This window comes from Sinohyriopsis cumingii, chromosome 8 (assembly GCF_028554795.1).
Source record: "Sinohyriopsis cumingii isolate HCF-2022 chromosome 8, ASM2855479v2, whole genome shotgun sequence".
In the NCBI taxonomy this organism is placed as follows: Eukaryota; Metazoa; Mollusca; class Bivalvia; order Unionida; family Unionidae; genus Sinohyriopsis; species Sinohyriopsis cumingii.
The window spans coordinates 7,275,732-7,302,297 of record NC_142968.1 but is presented as its reverse complement, the minus strand read 5'-3'; the positions used below and the strand labels follow the sequence as shown (position 1 = coordinate 7,302,297).

The 26,566-nt window shown below is 35.4% G+C and overlaps 1 protein-coding gene across 6 annotated transcripts in view; it reads left to right on the top strand.

Annotated features, from left to right (window-relative positions):
- The window catches only part of LOC149792919 (intermembrane lipid transfer protein VPS13A-like), a 345,749-nt gene that overhangs the window by 38,080 nt on the left and 281,103 nt on the right, over positions 1–26,566 (top strand). For 5 of the 6 annotated variants that reach the window (XM_089966749.1, XM_089966747.1, XM_089966746.1 and 2 more), the window contains exons 5-12: positions 1,253–1,354; positions 3,622–3,791; positions 4,376–4,435; positions 5,052–5,132; positions 6,585–6,633; positions 15,035–15,165; positions 17,198–17,304; positions 23,472–23,643. In XM_089966749.1, coding sequence (XP_089822875.1) covers positions 1,253–1,354; positions 3,622–3,791; positions 4,376–4,435; positions 5,052–5,132; positions 6,585–6,633; positions 15,035–15,165; positions 17,198–17,304; positions 23,472–23,643 — 872 coding nt within the window. Of the gene's footprint in view, positions 1–1,252; positions 1,355–3,621; positions 3,792–4,375; positions 4,436–5,051; positions 5,133–6,584; positions 6,634–15,034; positions 15,166–17,197; positions 17,305–18,805; positions 18,873–23,471; positions 23,644–26,566 lie in introns of those variants that run through there. The other variant, XM_089966751.1, reaches the window with a different exon arrangement.

The window sequence follows — 26,566 nt, the reverse complement described above, 5'->3', positions numbered from 1 at the left end:
CTGGAGTTTGAATTCCTCGCACAGGCCTTCCATACTGGGATTTGATTTCCTCACAGAGGCTTTCCATACTGGAGTTTGAATTACTCACACAGGAATTCCATATTGGGATTTGATTCCCTCACTCAGCTCTTCAATACTGGGGTTTCAATTCCTCACATGGGCCTTACATACTGTCATTTGAATTTCTCCAACAGATTTTCCAATCTGGGAATTAAATTACTTATGCTTTAGTGACCATTTCCCTCTTGATATTATTTAGTTCATTTAAGTCTACATTTGTTCTCCCCGTATATGTTGCTTTGGAAAGAAATGCAGCATTGTTTGCTGAAGATTTAATTTTATCCTCTGTACAATTGTTACTCCATTATAATTGAACATGTGGTATAGATTGGTGCCCAGGCTAATCAAAATCAGTAAGACATTTCTATCAGCCAATGAAATTAATTGTTTAAAGCTGATTTGGTACTGAGCGCACTGTTTATTAAACCAGCTTGGGGTTCACTTGATTCAGTCGATCTAAATCACCTGTAATGATCTTTTATCTTTATTTTCTGATGACATTTTTAGGTGTCAAAGAGGCAACTTTCTTGCCCCAAAGTGAAAAAAGAAGGGTCACTGGCACCGTGGCATATCCTAAACATTAACCTATCTGTAATCAGTGTGATTAGAATGCCTTGTTCCTTTTCTACAAAAGCTCACATCAGAAATACTTTGTTGGAGTGATACAGTATAAAAATGATGGTAATTGCTGGAAAATGGCTGAAATATCAGTAATATGATGAAAATAGAACAATGCAGAAAGCATTTTGATAACTTTATGGAATTATTACCCCAGTCTTTATGGAATTATTACCCATTTTTATGGAATTATTACCCCATTCTTTATAGAATTATTGCCCAGTCTTTATGGAATTGCTACCCCAGTCTTTATGGAATTATTACCCCAGTTTTTATGGAATTATTACCCAGTGATTTTAAGTTTCCCAATAAATTCACACTTTAAAAAAAAAAGACCTGTGCATGTTTCAGCTAAGAAATACTTGATCTCAATCAAGAGGTTGCCATAATGAACAATGTGATGATGTGTGATGTGAAGAAGGTGTTTGTAAAAGCAAGCACATATACATGAAGTGGTGGCTACTGTATTATATCTGAGAGTATTTCAGTTTTTGACACATAATGTGCATCTATACACTCAGTATCTTGAATACACTAATGACATAATGTAACGCTGATCTTCATCTCATAACAGCAATCAAGTATGATGCAGTTAAGGAGGAGAAAGCAAAACAAGAGGCTAAACAGAAGAAGCTACAGCAGCTGGAAGATGCCAAAAAACTGGAGGCTGAAAAAGGTCAGTAGACAGAAGATTTGGGTTGTAGGTCCCAATTCCATGCTAAGGGGATATTCAGGTGAATTTGTCATCTCATAGCCTGCCATTTTCTCCAGATATACAGAGAATACAAAATTGACTTTACCTTTCTTTGAATTGATGACCCCACGCTTCTTTTTTGTCATTGGATGCTTTCATATTCTGAGCTCATTATCAATTCTTGCATCTTTTTACAGATCAGAGCAATTAAAAACAATTTAAGCTTCGTACTTTCATGATTTTTTATTAAATTTTTTAACTCAATGACTGGCAGCGGCTATCCTGAAAATCTTGTTATAGCTACTCCACCAGAATGGATGGTCATATCAATACTGAATGATGTTTAGTTGGCCCTAAATTGATGATCATATCAACAATGAATGATGTTTAGTTGGCCCTAAATGGATGGTCATATCATCACTGAATGATGTTTAGTTGGCCCTAAATGAAAATGCTTCAGTTCTGACATTCAGTATGGCCACCATGCACTTTGGGTAAGGAAGAAGCCTATGAATTTTGTTGCTGTTGTTGTTGTTGTGGGGTTTAACACCATTTTTCAGCACACGATAGGCTATGCATGGCGGCCAGTATTAATGGTGGAGGAAGAGCCCAGGAAAACCCCGGGAAGAACCACCGACCCACGAGAAGCTACTGGCAAGCTTTCTCACATACCCACATTGGCCGAATCCTAGACTCGAACCCATGCATACAGAGGTGAGATGGCAGTGATACGTAACGGAGAGTACTTTAGATCACTCAGCCACTCGGGGCCCCTGCCTATGAATTATGGAGTCAAATGTCAATGTCTTTGTAATTGAAATAAGACAAATGGTTTCATCAATGAAAGATGTAAGGCATGTAAACAGAGGACTTTTGAAAATTAGGTGAGTGGAATGTGCTGTTCATGATACTCTTGTTGACCCAATTTTGGTGAAACTGTTACCAAAGGTAGTCCTTATTGCTCTTGAATCATATGTGTAGATCATTACATAATTTTATATTTAGTTTTGGTTTACTTAGTTGGTTTGCTTAAAAGTAGGAAAGAAGTTCTGTTAAAAACAGTTTGTTGTGTGTAATTAGTGTAATTACTTATAGCTGGTGTTATGGCTGTAATTAGTATAATTGTTTACAACTGGTGTTATGGCTGTTTCAATAAAACCTACTTGGGACCCAGGAGAGGCACTTTCAGTGTGGAGGAGTTACCCATGATGCAATTTAGAAATGACAGATGAAGATCATGGTAATGGAGAGAAAGATGGTATAGGAAGAGTGATAACAATTATGCATTTTCTTTTGGGTTTGAAACATCACTGACCCAGTTTGTTATGACAAGTGAAAATTTCCACTGGTCAAATGAATTTCAAAAATCATTGGGCTAGTGCTGGATCAATGCTGATGAATGTATCTGTTTAATGGTAAATCAGCACTGCCAAAAAATATTGGTGACTTTGATCATTTCAAGTCAGTACTTTCTATTTCTAGTTTGCTTTCCATTTGTTTTAGTCAGGCATATACAGGTGCTATTCTCTCACTCTTTATAACTGGTGTTAGGACTATTTCAGCGAAACATACATGGTACCCATGGAAGGTATTTTAAATTTGAATAATCATTCACAAATACAATCTTAAATTTTGTATCATTGTCATATTGAACTGTTTGAGTAATTAGTATCCTGGCCTTTATTTTTTAAAAACTGCCTTTCCTGTGTGCCATGAATGCTTAAATGGAGCACTCCTTTGAAAGGTCTCAGAATTAGTTCCAGAAAAGTCTTTTGCATGATGAAATTCAGGTCAACAAAATTATTAGCTTTATATTTTCAGTCAAAGCTAGTTGAATAAGAGTTTATTCTTTGCAAGTAATATTTTGCAGTGCTCACCTGATTGGGTGAGTAAGAATTTTCTCTGGACAAGTAATATTTTGTAGCATTTACCTGATTAGATGAGTAAGTTTTCTCTGGACAAGTAATATTTTGTAGCACTTGTCTGATTGGATGAGTAAGAGTTTATTCTGGACTGCTAATATTTTTTAGTGCTTACCTGACTGGGTGAATATGAGTTTTCTCTGGACAAGTATTATTTTTTGTGCTTGCCTAACTGTTTGCAAGAATGTTTCTTTAGAGATTTATTTGACCCCTGTTTTTGCCATTGATACAAATCTGATCAAAATTTATTTTGTTGTTAAGCTGTACATAATGGTGAAGCCTTTGTCTTTGAGATATTTATTCTATTCATTGATGTGTTTTGTGCAGATAAACCTAAAGAGAAGAAGAAGGATTCGTTTGCCGAGAAATTTGCCACTCAGGTCATCAAGAATCTTCAGGTGGAGGTTCGTAACATCCACATCAGATATGAAGACCGTTACACGGACCCTAAAAATCCTTTCTCGATTGGAGTTACACTGAAGGAACTACTGTTTCAGGTACTATGAGTAAGATCTTCACATGTATTTTATAAAATCCCATCTGTAATTTAACATTTGGTACTTCATTGTCTGAAGATCAAAATATTTTGGGTACATTTCTGATTTTAATAACTTTTCCCTGTAGATGCTGTGGAGTGGAAAATTTGAATGCAAAAATTGCATTAATTGTAATTCTTTGATTTTATATGGAGAAAAACATTTTGAACATGTGTATTTAGAAATGAATGCATGTCATGTGAAGTAAAATTTCAAAGTCTGTATCAGTAGGCATTTTGTGGAAACAAGCAAGTTTTCCACCAAACGTTTTGGATGGCATGCACTTGAGTTAAAGGAGAATTTTGTTCTAAATCATAACAAAAATTTTCCATGGAAAAATTTAACATTATAGTTTCTAATGAAACAAAATATCTGATAAAATATGCATATGAGCTCAGGTGTTACATATAAATGTTATTTATATAATGTAATAAATAGAATCTTACAGTCCTTATTGATCTTTGTAAAAAGAAATTGAGTGATTTAAAAAAAATTGTATGCAATGATCACTGCATAAAATATGTATGTTAGATTTTATTTCACAGACAACAGATGAGCACTGGAAACCCTGCATCATCAAGGAAGCTGTATCACAGATATACAAGGTTAGTAAGGAATTAGGTATTTATTAAAAGTAAGTATTTGCTCTTTTTATTTAACATTAAGGAGTATAGCTGTTGAAACTTTTGTTTAATATTGTTAATTTATGTATTTTTGTGATAATTATGTTTTGCAATATTTAACTTTTTAATCAGACGTAAACTTCATGATATGTCTGCATTGGGTCATTGGGTGGGTGGATCCTTTTTTCTGCACTCATGCGTGCATATGTGATTGCACACATCGACAATTTATGTAGCCTTATTGATTTGTCTAGAAAAATTTACTAAATGTACCATAGAAATACAAAAAATGACATATATCTTAGAAATAAAGAAGTTACATGTACTATTGATGTACAAAAAATTACATTATGTACCATAGAAACACAAACTTAACATGTACCAAAGAAATACAAAAAATTCCTAAATGTACCATAGAAATACAAAAAAGTACATGTACTGTAGAAGTGCAAAAAATTACTTGTATGATAGAAATTTTAAAAATTACATGTACCATAGAAATACAAAAAAGTTACATGTACCATTGAAATACATATGATTCTTCAGTTTTATATTTTATATTGATATATGTTTAAGTTCTGCATACTTCTATCTGTAGCTTGTAAAACTGGAGTCCCTCAGTTTATACTGGAACAGCAAAGACACCATGTACGATCTCCTGGACAAGAAACAAATTTTGGTAATTGCAATTTTCTCTCATTATGGAAACAGATTTCTGATTTAAATTTTTTCCATTTTATCAAATGGAAAAACATTATGTGCAGTGGATTTAAAGACAAGGAGCTTTAAGATGTTCATAATTTTTCCATTGCCATGGAAATAAGTCAGGGATTTGTAAAAATAAAATTGTTTTGGTGCTTTCATTGAAAGGATCTGAATTATAAAAGAAAATAGGTATGCACCATTTATATTGACTTTGCACATTGAGATAATAAATAAAGATTTATGTTGTGTCCATTGTGTGTCCACCCTTGACCATCCGTTTGTCACATCGATGACACATTTTGTGTTTTGGTCAGTTTGGACAGCCATGTTCTATGAACACATTTCTAGTATATATATATATATATATATATATATATATATATATATATATATATATATATATAGAGAGAGAGAGAGAGAGAGCATAGTATCATGCTAGCAATATTTGCTTAGTTTTAAATTGTCCATGTTGAAGAAATGCTCTTTCTTGAGTTGCAAATCATGGATGTTTTATGTTTGAAACATCTCAAACCTTTTGCCAAAACTAAAGGCCAAATACACTGTGAGCAAATATAGCCAATGCTTGTATATCTGGACTAGTACTGCTACTACTACTACTACTAAATTACAATAATACAGAACCCCTCTGCTAAAAGATTCTTCTTCTTTGTAAAAGTTCCTGTTATAAGGCAGGCATGGTCATGAATCGATATCATTGTGAAGTAGTGAAATTATAACATTACAAGGTGGTCCAACTATGAGGCAGTATTTACCCATTTCTGTTTATTTCATTTTGTTTTTGGAAGTAAAAAACTAAAAATTAAAAATACTGGTTGCATGCAATGTATTGTGTATCCTCTATGTATGTGTTGTCCAAAGACCCTACCTCTTCACTAAAAATGGACTTTTCAGGGAACCAGAAAATGACTGTTGGCTTCTTGTTTACATTTGTTTGGTTTGGTGCTTTATATCACAGCAACATAAGTAGCTTATTTAGTGCCAAGGTAATCAGAGTAAAGTGCTTTGTCAAGGACACACCATGGTAATTAATTGTTTATATTGGAACCTTCTGTTTGGTATGAAATGTGAAGGAGAGGACATTTTTTTGATGATAATCAGGTTAGAAATTATAAATTAATGAAATGACCTAATTTTGTGCATTTTTAAAAATATTTTTAAGGCTTTTCGTTTTCAGTATCAAAAGGGAGAAGTGCAAACTGCATCGGGAATGGGGTCATTACCTAATTAAAAAACACGTTAGGCATGGCCAGTGGTTCAGAGGGCTTTTGGAACCTTTCAATAGTCTGAAAACAAAATTTGGTAGTCCCAAGTGTGAGTGACTGATTTGGCTACATAGATATAACATTATTTCGTTATTATACAAACTGTATATTGTGTGTCATAAAGTATATCTTTATGATTGCAGAGTAATCTAAAGAATGTGATTGCCTCAGAGGAACCAAAATTGCAGTATTGTAAGTTAGCACTTTCCTACTCACTTCCTTTCCTGTCTGTCTTTTTCACCATTGAATATATTTCTGTGATCACATTAACATTTGGTAATAAACTATGCTCCCTCTTGAATGCAGCCCTGCCAGAAAGATGAACAATTTTGTTTTTCTCATCAGTAAATCGGTAAGACAAAGGGAAGAAACTTTCAAATTACCTTCCCTGTCTAACTCAAGGTGGCAACCTCTACTGGATGTTATTCACATTAAGCTTTTGCTGCAGTATGAGTAACATTACACCAGATTGCCTCTCAACATCCATCAAGAATCACCATGCATCAGTACGAGTAACATTGTACCACAATGCCTTTCGATATCCATCATTGACAGTGATTAATCTACCCCTGCGTCCCGCGTCCAGCACGCACAAAAAATGGCTGGGACTCATTAGTTGTTCATATGTGCATTCCTTTGGACGCAAGAAATTTTAAAGGAACAACAACGTGCTTCCTGTGATTTTGTTTAACAGGACTTTCTTTTCACTAGGCAAGTATTATCTTTGCACCGGTCATGTGGTACTCACTCCTTAACAGTATACTATTATGAGATGTCATCAGTTCCAGTCATGTTTTCGGTTAAAATGCTGCCAAAGAAGATGATGAAAATTGACCCTAAGCAAAGGACATTGGATAGTTTGTTTCTTGATTCAAATTCCACTGATCAGCAGCATTTGGTTTCTTCATCTGATGTTCAGGATGCAAATGTAGTTCTGGCTGAGAAGTACCCTCAAGATGTGATGTGTAAACTGTGGCATTTAATTGACCGCCACCACAGAGGATTTTCCAAACTTGCGCAAGTTAGCAGCACTTGCACTAACTTCATCAATACATACTGCTGGATGCGAGCATGGGTTTTCTGCCCAGAACAGAATCCTGGTTAAAGCTAGAAACAGGCTAGATATTGAGACTCAGCACAAACTGATGGCTGTAAAACTGTGTACTGTGCCATTTGATTACAAGTCAGTATTACAGGCCTGGAGATCTAAGAAAGACAGGCGAATTTATGAAGTAAAGTGAAGAAGGCGTTGATAGTTAATAATGACCTAGTTGTAATAATTCTGTATTATAAATAAAGAAAATGTATCTCATTGTGTTTGCCATTTATTAGCAGAATCATTGTACTCATTACGTTTGAGTGGGACTCATTATTTGAATATATGTGAGTCCTGGGACTCTTTGGGATGAAATTGTAGATTGATCACTGCATCAAAAATCACCATTAATCAGTATGAGTAGCATTACACCACAGTGCCTTTTGACATCCATTAAGAATCGCCATTAATCAGTAGAAGTAACATTGCACCACAGTGCCTCTCGACATCCATCAAGAATCACCATGTATCAGTACAAGTAACACTGTACCACAATGCCACAGGACATCCGTCAAGAATTGCCTTTAATCAGTACAAGTAACATTGCACCACAATGTTACATGACATCCGTCATGAATTAACATTAATTCTACCTATCAGAATGTAAAGTGGGTACTGTATTGGTAATTAGAGTTACTTCATTTTTATGTCCTTGTAGTCGTAATCTGTATCATTGATATTTAATGTTTGTGTTACTAGTGAACACAGGTTGAATTAATAGGGAATGTGGTTGATGATAAAAGTTAACATGTTTGGCTTATTTCTTGTTTTTGTGTGTGTCCAAAATGCGAAATGTTACGGTCAGAAGATACTCCTGAAATGTGGTCCACATTGTTGTGCATTGGTTTAGAGGTCAGTAGAGAGAAAGGCAGAGCCCAGTTCAATAGAGAGTGAGATTTTCAACCTCCACCTTTAAACATTTTATGTAGACAGCGTAGTAATGATGCACCTATGGTCCCTCCCTTTCAGAGATTCTTGGAACCATGCCTTCATTGACTGTCACATCTAGCCAGCAAGAGGCAGCAGATCGTTGTGTATTGGAGGTGTCTTTGATACACCCACTTCTGTTGCTGTTTGAGTCGCAGATGAGCAGGCTTGCAGAGGAGATGATGACAGTTATTGGATTAAGGGCACGTTCTTTTCCTCTCTTCATTGCATCAGTCCAATACAAACTTGGAGTTAATGGGATATCTTACTCCCACTTTTTGTCATTCCAGTGGGTAAAAGTCCACAGGATCTAGTTTGTTCAGATGCAAGGGGCATAATACCAGCTTTGTAGTCTTGTATTATCAGCCATCTTTGCTGACCACCACTATTCTGGTTGCCACCAGCACGTACAGCCATATGTCTGGATGGTTACAATCACCAGCATCCAGAGGTCAGTCACATCAGTGAGCTATGCCTAATATAAGCTGACCATCCTATTGTGGACGGAATCTGACAGGGACCTATGTTTATGGTCTGTCCACTTTGCCACCTAGACGTTGGTCAAACTGGACGTTTAGCTGACCATCCTGTTGTGTATGGAATCTGAGAGGGACCCATGTTTATGGTCTGTCCATTTTGCCACCTAGACATTGGTCCAACTGGACGTTTAGCTGGCCATCCAGCTAGCTGTCACAAAACCATGTTGGTTCAATGAATGCCAGTTCTGCAGGCAGATGTAATGTTAATGCTGTATTCTGTGGATAAGTACCAGATTATGCCCAAACATCATAGCACCACATCCATGCTGATGATACATATCAACTTAGAAGTTCTGCCTCATGAGGACAACCCCAACCCCCCCAGTCATTGTGAAGAAAACCTCAGTTTCCTCATTTCAATCCCATGTGGGAACTATTAGTACAGTTTTCAAATGGTCATTGAAGAAATTTGTCATATTTTATCATTATTTGAGTGCCCTCAACTAAAAGTCAGCAAGCCAGGTGTGTAAATCCATGGGATATATAGAGGATGACAATACAAACTCTACCTTCCATCTACTACAAGTCAACAAGCCAGGTGAATAAATCCAAGGGATCTAGAGAGGATGACGATATATACACACCACCTTCCATCTACTGCAAGTCAGCAAGCCAGGCGAATAAATCCAAGGGATCTATAGAGGATGATGATACAAACTCCACCTTCCATCTGCTACAAGTCAGCAAGCCAGGTGTGTAAATCCAAGGGATCTATTGAGGATGATGATATACACTCCACCTTCCATCTACTACAAGTCAGCAAGCCAGGTGTGTAAATCCACGGGATATATAGCGGATGACGATACAAACTCCACCTTCATCTACTACCAGTCAGCAAGCCAGGTGTGTAAATCCAAGAGATATATAGAGGATGATGATATACACTCCACCTTCCATCTACTACAAGTCAGCAAGCCAGGTGTGTAAATCCATGGGATATATAGCGGATGACAATACAAACTCTGCCTTCCATCTACTACAAGTCAACAAGCCAGGTGAATAAATCCAAGGGATCTAGAGAGGATGACAATATATATACACCACCTTCCATCTACTGCAAGTCAGCAAGCCAGGTGAATAAATCCAAGGGATCTATAGAGGATGACGATATACATGACATTTTTCGTCTACTACCAGTCAGCAAGCCAGGTGTATAAATGCAAAAGATATATACAGGCTGATGACATACACACCAGCTTCCATCTATGCAAACCAGGCATATAATCCAACGGCTGTATAGAGGATGATGATATGCACACCACCTTCCATCTACTGCAAGTCAACAAAGATTAAGGAGATATATGATTATCTGTTGAACAAAATCTGAACGGGGAATTACAATACCTGTTTTTTTATAATTTCTTTGAGAGCCAGCTGCCTGTCTCCTTCTACTGATACCGCACACATTCAAGTACGTACAGTGTGAACATATTGAGCTCAGATAAGAACATTGTGGTGGTGGTGTAGGTGAGAACCCCAAGTTTATGACTTTCATTAATGGTAACCACTTCATTGATTTTTCACTTGGCATCCTTTGTGATTGTTTGTCTGGTTTAAAAAACAGCAGGCAGTAGGCACATGGGGGAGTCAGCAGGTAGTATTGTTATGGTGATTAACAGGGATGTGCATCACTCCATGGCAAGTGCTCTGATGGCTTCATGTGATCTAGATTTAATGAGATGAGATGCTTTTCTCCACTTGTCCTCAGTTAACATGTATCACTTACTGTCCTATGCTCATTGCTCTGGTTTTCCACTGCTGTTTGTATTGAAGATGTGTGGAAGCAGGCAATGCAAGAGCTGCCTCTGCAGATATTATTACTCTTCTGTCCTATATCAGTGGTAATCACAATGGAGTCTCCGGCTCTCATTACCCTCCCTTCCCTATATCAGTAATAGTCACAATTGTGACTCCAGCTCTCATTACCCTCCCTTCCATATATCAGTGATAGTCACAATTGTGACTCCAGCTCTCATTACCCTCCCTTCCATATATCAGTGATAGTCACAATTGTGACTCCAGCTCTCATTACACTCCCTTCCCTATATCAGTGATAGTCACAATTGTGACTCCAGCTCTAATTACCCTCCCTTCCCTATATCAGTGGTAATCACAATGGAGTCTCCAGCTCTCATTACCCTCCCTTCCCTATATCAGTGGTAGTCACAATTGCGACTCCAGTTCTCATTACATTCCCTTCCCTATATCAGTGAAAGTCACAATATAGTCTCCAGTTCTCATTACCCTTCCTTCCCTATATCAGTGGTAGTCATAATGGAAAATCCAGTTTTCATTACATTCCCTTCTCTATATCAGTGACAGTCACAATGGAGACTCCAGTTCTCATTACATTCCCTTCCCTATATTACTGACAGTCACAATGGAGACTTCAGTTCTCATTACATTCCCTTCCCTATATTACTGACAGTCACAATGGAGACTCCAGTTCTCATTACATTCCCTTCTTTGTATCAGTGACAGTCACAATGGAGTATCCAGTTCTTATTACATTCCCTTCCCCATATATCAGTGATGTTATGTGTTTAGGATCGAACAAATAGTAACACAAGAAAGAGTGAAAACAACAAGCTTTGAAAAAATAAAACAAATAATTTATTTCCTGGAAAAATTCTGTAAAAATAAAAAAAATATTAACTTACGGTTTTATAAAATCAGATCCAAAATAATCCGAGAATTATTCAAGAATAAAAAATTTTAAGTCCTAATATTGAAATGTTCTGATGATTCCAAGTTCGAATCCCGACGAAGAATCCAAGATGGAAGGCGATGACGTATTCTGTTGCCTGTACTGTTTTGACATCTAAAGTTCCTTGTACAAACACAATAATTTATCAATAAAATTTTCAAGAGGTGTCCTTATTTAAGAATTCTGTATGAACACAATAATATTTCCAGAGAAACGAATTAATCTTCTAGAGTCCAAGTAATCAGAAGAAGAATTAACATATAACTCAAAAACTTAAAATCTTCAATAATTCAGTTCTGGTCACAACAGAAGAAAACAACTTGACATCAAATGTTTAAAAGCCCGGACTCTGAGATCTCTCTCTGTAAACATCACTATTAATACTAAGTATTTCGCAATTTTGGAAATGCCTAATTGCAAAATAGAGGATGACGTGATCATGTTTACATGTAAAAGTCACATAGGTCCTGTATGTCCTTGATAAGAACCAATCATTTTTCTCCTAGAAAAAGTTGTTTACTTGATCCTCAATCATGTCCAGGAACTAAGTCAAAAATAGAAACAATTGTTTTTATTATTAGGTATTTATAGAAACATTCAGGTCAAACTGAATTTTCTGGAAAATATCAAATTCCTTGTAAACAAAATTACATTATATTGACATGTAAAGAAAATAAAAAGATTCCAAAACCCACAAACAATCAAATCAAATCAAATACAACTTAAATCAAATATAAATTAAATCTAATACATGTAACACTTCCCCCCCATTAAAGAAAAAGAAAGATTTATATGATAAAGCTTTCTTTTTACCATAGATTAAAGAAAAACATAAGAAGAATTCTTATGAAATACAGAGTACATGAAATAATACATTGTTATACATGGGAAAGTGTGTCTGCTATTAAATTATCTTTCCCCTTCATGTGCCTGATGTCAAGATTATATTCCTGAAACAACAAACTCCACCTTTTTAAAGACGGTCTATCTGGTCCCATTATGCAATGACCCTTGTAAATTATTCGTTCCATATATTAGTTAGCACACGGCTCTCTTAAAGAGTATTTTGATTGGACAAAAGTTTAAATTCATCCAATGAATCTTCGTGTAATGGAACTGATGGCAATAGAAAGAAGAAGCATGCTGGCAAAACATGGCATCCCGAGTTGCTGAGAGAGACCATGACACAAAACGTTTAGATAAAGGTTTAAAAAAAAATGGAAATGGGAATGGCTGGAGTGAAAAGTTGATAGAAAAAAGTTGGTCAGTTTTTAAGAAAATTGAATGCTAGATGACTGGGATTTTGTGACCTCTGCAAGAAAGATCTGAATTACAGTAGTTGCTGTTGGAAGAGTTTGGAACAGCACCTACAAAAGAAGCTACATACAGAAAAATTGAAGCAGAGAAGGCATCTGGAAAAAGTGCAATTAATTACTATAAGAAGAAAGATTTCTTGCATGAGAGAACAGATGTAGCCCGCTTTCAGAATATGCGCACTGCATGTTGCCAATACAAGCACCAGCTTGAAAGGAAAAAGATTCTCATTGAGAAGGAAAAGAAACAGTTGCACATTGAGTGAAAAAAGTTAGTGGTGACAAAACGTGAGGCTAAAGAAATCTTTGCTGAAGCCGCAAAAAGAGCTTGACTGGCATATCAACAGGCTGTGTCCTTTGGAGAAAAAGACAAGTGAATGTATGGAATTATTTGTATATAGCAAATGTACTTGAGTATCTATTTTACAGATTTGTTATGAAAAAAAGAGAAGTATAATATATTTGCTGCAAAAATTGACAAATTATTGTGACAATTACAATGTGAACACTGACATGCACATGAAATAACTTCAGCATCAATAGTATTGGAGAGCAAATTCATGTGACAATACATATTGTGATATTATTGAAGTCAAGTTGAACATTTTTGGTAAGTTTATTAATTTTTCAAATGATTATTTTGGTTTATTTTATGATCATAAGTTGCACCAGGAGCATTTTTTTATGCCGAGTGCCTGAACACAATGAAAACATTGAATTTTAAACAGGTTTGTTTTTGTTCTTGAAAGGTTGTTGTATTTATTGAAATAGACCTTGAATTTTTGTCCCAAATTCCTTGAATTTATTAGAGGGAATACAAAATATTCAGACTGACAAAAATATGTATCATTTTATGCATCAAAAATTGTTTGTTATTTATATATTTCCCAGTCCCCCTTCCCAAATTAAAAAAAAAATGAAATGGGACAGAACTGTGTGGTTAAAATAATCTTTGATGCAGGTAGTTACATGATGGAGTATCATCCATATGGTGTAGTGGCGTGATAATTATTTATGTATTTGTACCTATTTATGATCCCAGTAATTTAGTGGCGTGATAATTATTTATGTATTTGTACCTATTTATCATCCCAGTAATTTAGTGGCATGTTAATTATTTATGTATTTGTACCTATTTATCATCCCAGTAATTTAGTGGCATGATAATTATTTATGTATCTGTACCTATTTATCATCCCAGTAATTTAGTGGCATGATATTTATGTATTTGTACCTATTTATCATCCCAGTAATTTAGTGGCACGATAATTATTTATGTATTTGTGCCTATTTATCATCCCAGTAATTTAGTGGCACGATATTTATTTATGTATTTTCCTTTTGTACATTTGTACCTATTTATCATTACATTAATTTATTGGCATGATAATTATTTGTGTATTTTCTTCTTGTATGTTTGCACATATTTGTCATTCCACTAATTTAGTAGCATAATTATTCCTGTTTGTGTACATTTGTTCCTATTTTTGTGCTTTCTTCATATATATTTGTACTTTAAATCAGTGGTAAAGAAAGTAACAGAGTTGAAAAATGGAATTTCTATAAGAAAACCATGGTTCTTGAATTGTGTTGAAAATCCTTCATAATTCCTTGAAAAAAAACTCAGAAGTCAGCATAACAATGTCAGAAACTAAGAGTTACTGGAGTATTTATCGCAAACAATCTTTGGAAATAATTATGTTTAATTTATAAATAATGTTGAAGGGTGAGTTGCAGGTTATAAATAATTATTTACAGAAGATTAGCACTAGTACGTTATGCTGCTTTGAAACTGTACACAAATCAATATGTGGAGAATGTTTAGCATGACTTGGAATGTTATATTTAAACACACTGTAAAAGTTTTGTAGGAGTCTCATTTTTCATACACTGAATTAGCATTGTAGAATAGAAAGAAAACAGTGCAGAGGTTGTAATAGAATTTTTGGAATAAAGTTCGGTTCATATTCTGCCATGTGAGTAATTGATCATTGTGCATATGTATTTCCAGTATTGAAACCAGTTTCCTCTGTGGCACATCTGCGTATAAATACAAAACCAGATGAGCAGGAATACAGAATTCCCAAGATTTTCCTTACTGTTGTCTTCGATGAAATATCTCTTTCTGTGGCAAAAGTGCAGGTTAGTCTGATTTATAATTTCTATGTTGTTTATTGTTGAGCACACTTTAACAGATTATTTTTCATACATCCATGCATCTTCATTATAGACTAAGGTTAAAGTTGTTTCTTTTTGATTAAACTTAGTTTAATGTGTCTTTTAACCTTGTAGCGAAATTAAAGTTAAGCATGTGAATAAGGAAGAACCTTTTTTTGTCGACTATACAAGTTATTCAAATGAGGGATCAAATCTGACACAGGAGAATTGCAGCAAGTGCTCTTAGCTAACATGACTCTTCGCGGTTAGAAAAATTTAAATCTTCATACCCTTCTTGTAGGTCATGCTTTGATTAGACTTTTTAAAAAGTGATTAGGATATTCAGCCTACCCAATTTGCTCACTTGTATATTTTAACTTTACCTTGCCATACACAAACCTAGACTTTGTTGCATCTATAGCGATGCAAATTAATATGTATGCATCTTAGCAAAAGTAACTCATTGATGTAGAAATTAGGCCATTGTGACTCAATTTTCATGATCAAGTGACATATTTTTATCTGTCCATTTACTACACCATTAATATTGTCAAATTTGATGCGGTTCCATGTCAGTAATTGTTTTATGTAAACTTGATTATAATAAAATCCATAGAAATCCATGATGCTTGGCATGTGAAATCCATTTACATGATAAATCTATGAATTCTGTTACCAGTATAAAAATAGTGGCCCATAATGATCTAAATCACAATATCTTGTAATATGTTAATTCCACATGTCTTACAGATAAACAGAGTTGAATCCATATTTTATGTGATTCACAGTATCCTTGTTACTGTCTAATGTCATCCAGTACAAAGACCAAGAACTCATTCACATTGTCAGAAGTTCTGAAATCCTACATAGTCATCAAGTCATCATAAATATCATCCAAATCTAATTCCTTGTCATTTACTGTCATACGCTACTCTTGTAGACTGATCATGGCTTTGTAAGTAACACTTTCATCATGCAGTCTGTGAAATCTATTAAAGGATGCAACTGAGTACGTGTAAGTTATGTAGCAAGATCACAGGGAGTTGAAATATTACTATTACCTGACACTGAACAAGTATCACATTAATGGCTTGATCAAAATGATGTCGTGTGAAAACAAAGAAGGTGCTGTCTGTACAGCTGTGATATTAAGGTCAAAGAGCCAAAGTAAGTCTACTTGGTACTGAACAATTATTAAACCTCTGCTTTAGGATTGTTGTCAACTGGAGAACAAGGCGAATGCTGCCTTTACAAGCTAAGGGCTTATCTGGCACATAACTTGAGAAATGTCACTTGGGAATTAAATTTGATTTATGGAAAGTCTTGTAAATAGTGAAACATAGAAGATAATACAAATATAGGACTTGCATGACTATGGAAGCAATTATGCTTGCTAGTAAACACCCACAACTGACGGACACATCACATTGTGGTGGGTAATATTTAATTTACTGGTAATATTTTCAGGTTGTTAAGATCCAGATAACTCTAAATACATGTATTGTATAATGATAAATCTAAATAAAAATGATGCTAATAATAGAAATTGGATGCTCATACGTTGCTTCTTTCACTTACCTATTCTCCTAACTTAAATGGGATTGGAGATTGGATTATGTGGAGAAATTATAGTTTTTTTATAGTAAATTACCGAGTCACACTCCCTCACATTTCCCTGTGAATGGGAGTATTCTTGTTGATGTAGGTTAAAGAGTGGGTAGCAACGTAGAGGGTCATAAGGGGGAGGTCATGGATTTTCTTCACTTTGCATGATATATCGATGGGAAAGACAAATCTTTTGTCTTTCCTTGATTGCTGGATTGAAGAGGTAGTAGAGTTAATTAATGTGGTTGGGTAAGTGTTATGGAGTAATGTAATTTGCTGAATAAAATTAATTCTCAGAGAACACTACAGGATCCTTGATGTGATTCTTGTTCATTGTGAATAGTTAGCGCTCTAAAATGGGTTACATTAATCTTGTTTGGTCACATTTTAGCGTATTCTTTTCGATTTTCAGTACAATGATGTCCTAGAAATGTTGGAATCCTTCGAGAGGATGAACCAGCTGTCCATTTACAGAAAATATCGCCCTGATGTGCCGTTCACTGGACATGTCAAGACCTGGTTAGTATGCTGTAGGGCCTAACCGAGTAGATAATTTTCACTGAGTACCGAATCTGAGTATTTGGATGTACTATTTGCCAGATCCAGGCACGAACCAAATAGTAGGTGCGACTCAGGAGAGTACCGTTTGTTTCATTATTGTATGCGAAGCTTAAACTTAAATCTTCTTCATCATCTCTCTTTCTTTTGTGGCTCTCTGTGGATCTGGTGTATTCGTCATACTCAGAGTGATGGAAGGATCGAAGGTGATTTATTAGAGCATAATTGCAATGGCAGTAGCTGGTACAGGAAAGTAACATTTCCATTGGCCAGAATGTTACCACGTGATCAAAATGAATTGTGTTCATTTCTGTATGAACTGTAAGGAGAACTACTTTTCAACTTCTATAAATAGAGTAACATGTACAGCATAAGATAAACACTGCCAGTGAAGGCAGACATGAAGTAAGCATTAAAGGAAAACAACATTCTTACATTTTTTTAATAAAAAAGATGGAATAAATTTGGCTTCCATTGGTTGAAGGACTGGTATTATGATGACCTTATTACGATCAAGCAGGACAATATCAAGTGCTATATATAGCTACGTAACAGAAAAAACCCAAACTTGTATTACTACGCTCAATTAAGATTTCTATTTTTTAATGATGCAAACAAAATAACGAATAATTGAAATTTCAATTATAAGAGTTTAATGTTTTTTCTGAGTTTATCGTGTTATAAACTGTCAGTTGCCGATTCACACAGCAATTAACGCCCAAAGGGCGTTATGTAAGCTGTGTGAGTCAACAACTGACAGTTTATACCACGATAAACTCAGAAAAAACAATGTTAAACTCTTACTGAAGTTCCATATGAATGAGCATTTTTGCCACCTCGTGTTAGCCTTTCATTGCAGACATCACAATTTGCCTTCGATTTGTCCACAGCATTTATAGTGAAAAAGTTCCAAATCTTGCTACTTAATTTCGGAGTAGACATTTTTCGATGAGTATTTTAATATATATATATATATATATATATATATATATATATATATATATATATATATTATTTATTAATTTTATTTTGAATACGTAATAATTAAATTTTGTTAAGATTTTTTTTACAAATGGCGTCTCCACACAAATATTTACCGGAAGCTGAAAAGTTACGCCACCTAGGGAATGCTAGTGAAATTACTAAAGGAAATTGAGTTAAATAAATATCATCAATCATGATTCATGAAGTCCAATGGAATGTTAACTGTTTGTGTAATTATAATTTATTTTTAACTAAATTATTATGTATTAAAAAACTTTTTTTAAAAAATTAAAGTTCGATATTTATTGAATTATTTTACTTGTAACCATTTGTGCGCGTATTATTTGCCGAGGCGAATACTTCCGAATAGTACCAAAGAACCGGATATTCGGCCGAGGCGAATGTCCGAGGCGATTTCCGGTTAGGCCCTAGTATGCTGTCCAGTCCAGTGTTTCTCCACAAAGGCACTGGACATGTCAAGACCTGGTTAGTATGCTGTCCAGTCCAGTGTCTCTCCACAAAGGCACTGGACATGTCAAGACCTGGTTAGTATGCTGTCCAGTCCAGTGTCTCTCCATAAAGGCAGCATGGCAGTTTGATTATTAAGTTAAATATTTATTGGGGCCTAACTTATGTGATGAAAATCGTTTAAGATTTACATGTATTTTAGATAATAAGATTTATGTGCAACATGCTTACCATTCTTATTTCACTTGACTGTAAGATCTGTTAAACTTCTGGATTGGTTCTGCATCAGATGCATGTTACGTCATTTGTCAACATTTTTTTAAAAAACTTCTCACAAACGCTCGGGACCAGTTTCAGCCAAATTTGGCAGAGAGCATCTTGGCATGAAGAACTTCAGAATTTGTATGAACGATGTAAGTCTGCCTTCACACATGGCTTCTGTTACTAAAAATAGAATGACATGAACTAACTTATAAAAAAACCAATGCATAGAATTTGACCAAATTAGACAGAAAGCATCATGACTTAAGGCTTTTCAAGGATATACAAATAGTTCCATTATGCCATCAAATTTGGCTTATAATTCTAACATTAGAAAATCTTTTAAAATTTTGTTTGGAACAACCACTCAACAGAATTTCCAAAAATTAGACAGAAAGTATCATGGCATGAAGATCTTTCTATTTACTGAATTTGATGCCAGATCACCGTCTACTATGGCTGTTCTTACCTAAAAAGAGACAATCCTTTGATGACATATGCTCAAGAACTGCTGAACAGAATCTGACCAAATTTTGTGTGCTTTGTGTGTTTTTTTTCCTTTTCTTGAATTGTGTACAAGTATTGTAGACAACACAAAAGTAAAATGTATTACCATGAATGCATTTCAGATTTAGAGAATTTCTGATTTATAGGGCAAGGCACTGTATTCTGGTTGCCTTGATACTGTATAACCTGGGTGTATGTGTATGTGTGATTAGGATTTTTAACGTAGCTTTAAAAACTTTTCAGTCGTATCACTACGATGTCTGCTGTGTGGCAGTTTATAGTGATGTCTAGCACTGGGGCATCATGCCGCAGACATGTAGCATGATGTCCCACCCAGACGCATTATCCTGACACCAGGCCGACCAGTCCTAACACTAACCTCTTAATGCTGAGCGCCAATCGAGGCAGCTGTTAGTACCATTTTTGTAAGTCTTTGGTATGACTCGGCCGGGGTTCGAACCCATGACCTCCTGCTTCCAAGGTGGATGCTCTAACCACTAGGCCACTGGAGTGGTCCTCTATGACTTAATTTTGTTGCTGTGTCATAAAAATATAAAAAAAACCACTCCACTAATTGTACTTCTTTGTTGAGCCCAAGACTCAAACCCAGACTCATAGAGGTGAGATGGCATTTATCAGTAAAGGCAGGCCATTTAGACTGCTTGACTATCTGGGATCCATTAATTACTGCAACTGAAACAAAAAAAACCTAATGAAATCTCTATCAAACTTGAAGAAAAAGTACTATGAACAGAAGCAGACATGGTTAATAAGCAGAGGTGAGATGGCAGTGATCCGTTACGGACCGCTTTAGACCACTTGGCCACTCGGGGCCCCTCAAAAGTCTTATGGAAATCACCCTTAAAAATACAGACTTATAAAGCATACGTTATGGATATATGATTGTTTACAGAAAAATCCAGAAACTTGGCATGTCTGTCTTTGATTCTGATCCAGATTTCTTCTTAGATTCAATGGAGTTGGTCAGGGAACCAGACTAACTTTACAAGAGTACTTCAGACACTTTAAACTGCTTGTATTTTGTGATGCAAAACATCTGCATGATCAAGCTGTTGCTTATCTTTTTGAAAAATGCCATCCAACACGCAAAATGTTAGGGCAAAAGAGATAATAAACCTTTAAAGAAAGTTTTAATTGTAAAGAAGAATAAAAGGGAATATTCATACTCTTGGGAAAAAAGTCTGCAAGGGCAACAATTACATTTAATGAACATAATGTATTGGTTTGAGTATGTTTTATGGTGGGAAAGACAATTGCATGCCATGGCCAACATTAATTTTTTTTAAGGATTACGTCAAGTTGAGATATATCAAAAACCCATTGAGCTCCATAGGGTTTGGAATTGCAGTGTTTAATGGAGTTAATTAAGGTTCAGGGAAGCTTTACAAACGTTTGAGTTGAAAACATTCTTTACTGTGGCCGTTCAGTCTCGAAGCATACTTTTAGACTTTTAAATGCATGTTTTCCAGATTGACTATTGCAGCACATGACATTTTATTACACCTTACTGAAAACGGGTTCAGCTTACAGAAAAAATCAGCTGCCTTACTGATAAGGTCTTATTAGGGTTGGTAGGTCTGTATTTGGTTACATGCTGTATGTATCATTCTGTTTGGATATATGCAAGATGAGTTGTTCTGTTTGATTACATGCTGGATGTGTCATTCTGTTTGGTTAGATGCAAGATGAGTCATTCTGTTTGGTTACCTGCTAGATGTGTCATTCTGTTTGGTTAGATGCTAGATGAGTCATTCTGGTTGGTTACCTGCTAGATGTGTCATTCTATTTAGTTAGATGCTAGATGAGTCATTTTATTTGGTTACAGGCTTGACATGCTATTTTATTTGGATATTTGGTTAGATGCAAGATGAGTCATTCTGTTTGGTTACCTGCTGGATGTGTCATCCTATTTCGTTACATGCTGGATGTGCTATTTTATTTGGATATTTGGGTACATGCTAGATGTGTCATCCTATTTAATTACATGCTGAATATGCTATTTTATTTGGATATTTGGGTACATGCTAGATGTGTCATCCTATTTGATTACATGCTGGATATGCTATTTTATTTGGATATTTGGGTACATGCTAGATGTGTCATCCTATTTGATTACATGCTGGATGTGCTATTTTATTTGGATATTTGGGTACATGCTAGATGTGTCATCCTATTTGATTACATGCTGGATGTGCTATTTTATTTCGATATTTGGATACATGCTAGATGTGTCATCCTATTTCGTTACATGCTGGGTGTGCTATTTTATTTGGATATTTGGGTACATGCTAGATGTGTCATCCTATTTGATTACATGCTGGATATGCTATTTTATTTGGATATTTGGGTACATGCTAGATGTGTCATCTTATTTGGCTACTGCTAGATGTGCTATTTTATTTGGATATTTGGTTAGATGCTAGATGTGTCATCTTATTTGGCTACTGCTGGATGTGTCACTCTGTTTGGTTCAAGTACTGGTATGCTACCCTTGTATTATTTTCACTTACACGTCATTTCAGTGCAAGAGAAAACTAACATGGCAGCATTAACATGAAAGAAATTACCAGCAAACATTTTTGTTGCTATGGCGGAATTGTAAGTTTGAAAGTAATAAGTCTGGTTCTCTGCTTTGTATGCTCCCTGCCTTGTTCTCCTGTATGCAGGGAGCATAAAAAGCAGGGAACCAGACTGATTATTCCTGTACTTAGCCTGCTTTTCGGCCATATCATAGGAGCTGGCATCCCTATCGATTGTATCTTGAGAACAGACACCACTGACTTATATGTAATCAGTTGTTACAATGACCACTTGATTAGTAATGATTGTTCTGATAAAAAACAAACATAAAAGGAATTTTAAAAAAAAAATTGTTGCTACCGGTGATAGATGTTACAGTCCGTAAACCAGGCTAATGTACATGTCATGAATTGCTGTTGTTGTGCCAAAGTAGACATAGTGGTCGCATATAGTGTTTGTCTATAGAGGTAATCAGTATTGCGGGGTGGGGTGGGGTGAATTTTTGCAATCAGTTAAATAGATAAAATTAAGTGTTCTCAATTACAAAGTGTCGGCTCTTCAAACATGATGCATGTTGGCCATTTCAAGATGATTAGATGATAATTGGGATTGGAAGCAGACATGTTAGTGGACATAACACACAACAGAAGAACATGATAGATTGAAATCATTGATAAATGTTTGACTTGATTGATGGACTTATTTTCTTGTTTTCATCCTGGATGTATAATTAAAACTGCAGTAATATTTGAACTTTTTTAATTGGAAAGGTAGAGAATACCATTTTCTACCTGACCATTTTTGGGGCAAATTCAATTTTCCAGTCTGCTTACTTGGGGCAAGCTGACTATTCGATTTGTAAAAAAAATCCCTCGTTACATCCAGACCATACAAATGATGAATGGGTGTTGATGGGGGACACATTGTTTGGAACAGTTGTGTTGTTTACATTACATGTCTTTGAGATTCATGAATACATCTTTTTCAATCATTCACCTAAAAATTAATTAATAAAAGGATATAGTGTTTGAAGTGCTAAACAATTAGTGTCTGTTTGTTTTTCTTATAAAAATAATTGTTTATGACTCGAATAAAACAGTGTAGACAGTGATCTTCCCATGCATTATGTGACAGCATTTCTGGGTTAATACAGTTTGCAGTCAGCTGATCATTTTGTACCTACAGGTTCTTTTGTTTATAATTATCATTAATTTCCATATCTTTTAATAGTACTCAAATAGTTCTATGGGGAAGAAACTCCAAACAGTGAAATAAATATGCACACAACTTCTTTCATGATTTCAATCCCAATGCACAGGAACAAAAATTGGATCATATAACAAATGTAAATACTTCTATTCCTGTAGGTGGCATTATTCCTATGCCAGTATCTTGGAGGAGACAGTACGCAGGCGCAGAAAAATGTGGTCATGGGATCACATCAAGAAACATCGCACAATGAAACACCGCTACAAAGAGGCCTATGTCAAGAAGCTGGACAGCAAGAAGGTGGCAACCGATCTCCAGGCTACCCTTGATGTAATTTTCTAAGTATTTTTCTTTATCATGTTGCTCCTGTGTTATTTAGGTTAATATCTAACAACTACTGTTATTGGGGGTAATATATACATATCACATAACTACTGTTAGTTGGGGGTAATATACCCATATCACATAACTACTGTAGGGTAATATACCCATATCACATAACTACTGTTAGTTGGGGGTAATATACCCATATCACATAACTACTGTAATTTGGGGGTAATATACCCATATCACATAACTACTGTTAGTTGGGGTTAATATACCCATATCACATAACTACTGTTAGTTGGGGTTAATATACCCATATCACATAACTACTGTTAGTTTGGGTTAATATACCCATATCACATAACTACTGTTAGTTGGGGGTAATATACCCATATCACATAACTACTGTAGGGTAATATACCCATATCACATAACTACTGTTAGTTGGGGGTAATATACCCATATCACATAACTACTGGGGGCCCCGAGTGGCCGAGTGGTTTAAAGTGCACACCGTTACGGATCACTGCCATCTCACCTCTGTCTGTGTCAGTTCGAGTCTCGGATTCGGCTAATGTGGTTATGTGAGAAAGCTTGCCAGTTGCTTCTCGTGGGTCGGTGGTTCTTTCTGGGGTTTTTCTGGGTTCTTCCTCCACCATTAATACTGGCCGCCATGTATGGCCTATCTTGTGCTGAAAAGTGGCGTTAAACCCTACAACAACTACAGCAACAACATAACTACTGTAAGTTGGGGGTAATATACCCATATCACATAACTACTGTTAGTTGGGGTTAATATACCCATATCACATAACTACTGTTAGTTGGGGTTAATATACCCATATCACATAACTACTGTTAGTTGGGGGTAATATACCCATATCATGTAACTGCTGTTATTTGTGATAATGTATCCATATCTCATAACACTTATGTTATTTATGTTAATATATCCATATCACATAACTGCTGTGTTATTTGAGGTATTCTACCCATATCAGATAACTACAGTATTATATGGGGTAATATACCCACATCATGTGACTACAGTATTATATGGGGTAGTATACCCACAACATGTGACTACAGTATTAGATGGCGTAATATTCCCACATCATGTGACTACTGTATTATTTGGGGTAATATACCCACATCATGTGACTACTGTTTTATATGAGGTAATATACCCACATCATGTGACTACTGTATTATATGGAGTAATATTCCCACATCATGTGACTACTGTATTATATGGGGTAATATTCCCACATCATGTGACTACTGTATTATATGGGGTAATATACCCACATCATGTGACTACTGTATTATATGGGGTAATATATTACCTATATTATATGACTATGGTGTTCTTTTAGGTTAATACATGTGACTACTATTTTATTTAGGTTAATATACCTATATCACATGATAACTATATTAGTTTGGTAAATATACACATATCCCATGGCCTTTGTATTATTTAGGTTGATATACCCATAAGATAATTTTTCTCTGTGACACATCTTGACACCTCAGGCTACAAATGACATCATGACATCATGCAAGGCAAATTCCTAACAGTCGAGTCATTTCATTACATTGTTCTGTGGTTTCATCAAATAAAATCTATTTTTTGTCATGTGATAAAATGAATCTTACACTTTGCTCATTCCAAATGAAGTTTATGAACCTTGTTAAATAAATTTAATTTTTGATCAGCATAGGTCTAATGCTGTTCGACTGCTTTCATAGATTTCAGTTGAAATGTGGATTATGTTTAGGGCCTCCTTTTAAGATTCGTGTTACTATATTTATTCTATTATGTAGTTAAGTGCATTAGAATAGTATTTAGTACAATTTTCAATTATGTACAATTTACAATTATGTAATTCAGTACAATGGAATAGTAATATCAGAATTCATCTATTAATCTTTCTTGTCTCTGCCTTTTCCTACGAAAGAAGCCAGTATGCTTGGAGTCCTTAGTTTTCCTAGCACCAGGTTTCTATAAAGTTTAAATTGAAAACAAAACATTGGAGTGCTGCATTGTTTAGTTATTTCCTAGTTCCAACATGTCAATCAAAATTCACCTTGGATTTCCTTGTCTTATTACCCCATCCCAACAGGAGAGCTATTGGCCTAGACTTGGTGCAGGTAATTATATGATGTTGCGTAGTTGCCTTGAAGGATTTGCTTCTACAGACTTGACTGTAATATAGGAAGATATATTAACTTGGAGCAAAAATTACTCAGAAGTTATTGTTGCTGTCTCAGATATGATAATTAGTTTATCCTGATTTGAAGGTATATAAGTTTTGATGCAATAGAAATATTTTCTGATGAATTTGATCAGGGGTGGGGCTTAGAACTAATTTCAGAACCACTAATTGGTCAGAGATGGATCAAAAGAAAATGCCCAGTAAAGATAAAACCTGTTTGAACTATTGTATTGCCTCAGTTAGTCTGACATTAATTATTTGAATATTTGGTTAGTAAAACTGTGTACCCCAAATATCATATATAAATAGTCGCAGTTGATGATTTGCCAAATCAGAGACAAGATACATAGTTATAATAGCTTGAATTTGTACATGTTATATAGTAAACTTGGCCAAGGTGGCAGACCATCCCATAACCAGCTTAGTGTTAAGGTTAGCACTTTGTATGGTAAACTTGGACAAGGTGGCAGGCGATCTCATAACCAGCGTAGTGTTACGGTTAGCACTTCATATAGTAAACTTGGCCAAGGTGGCAGGCCATCTCATAACCAGCATAGCATTAAGGTTAGCACTTCATATTGTAAACTTGGCCAAGGTGGTAGGCCATCTCATAACCAGCTAAGAGTTAAGGTTAGCACTTCAGATGATATTACATAGTAAACCAAACAGTGCAGGCTTTGTGTGTAGTTCATTGGAATACAGAAAAA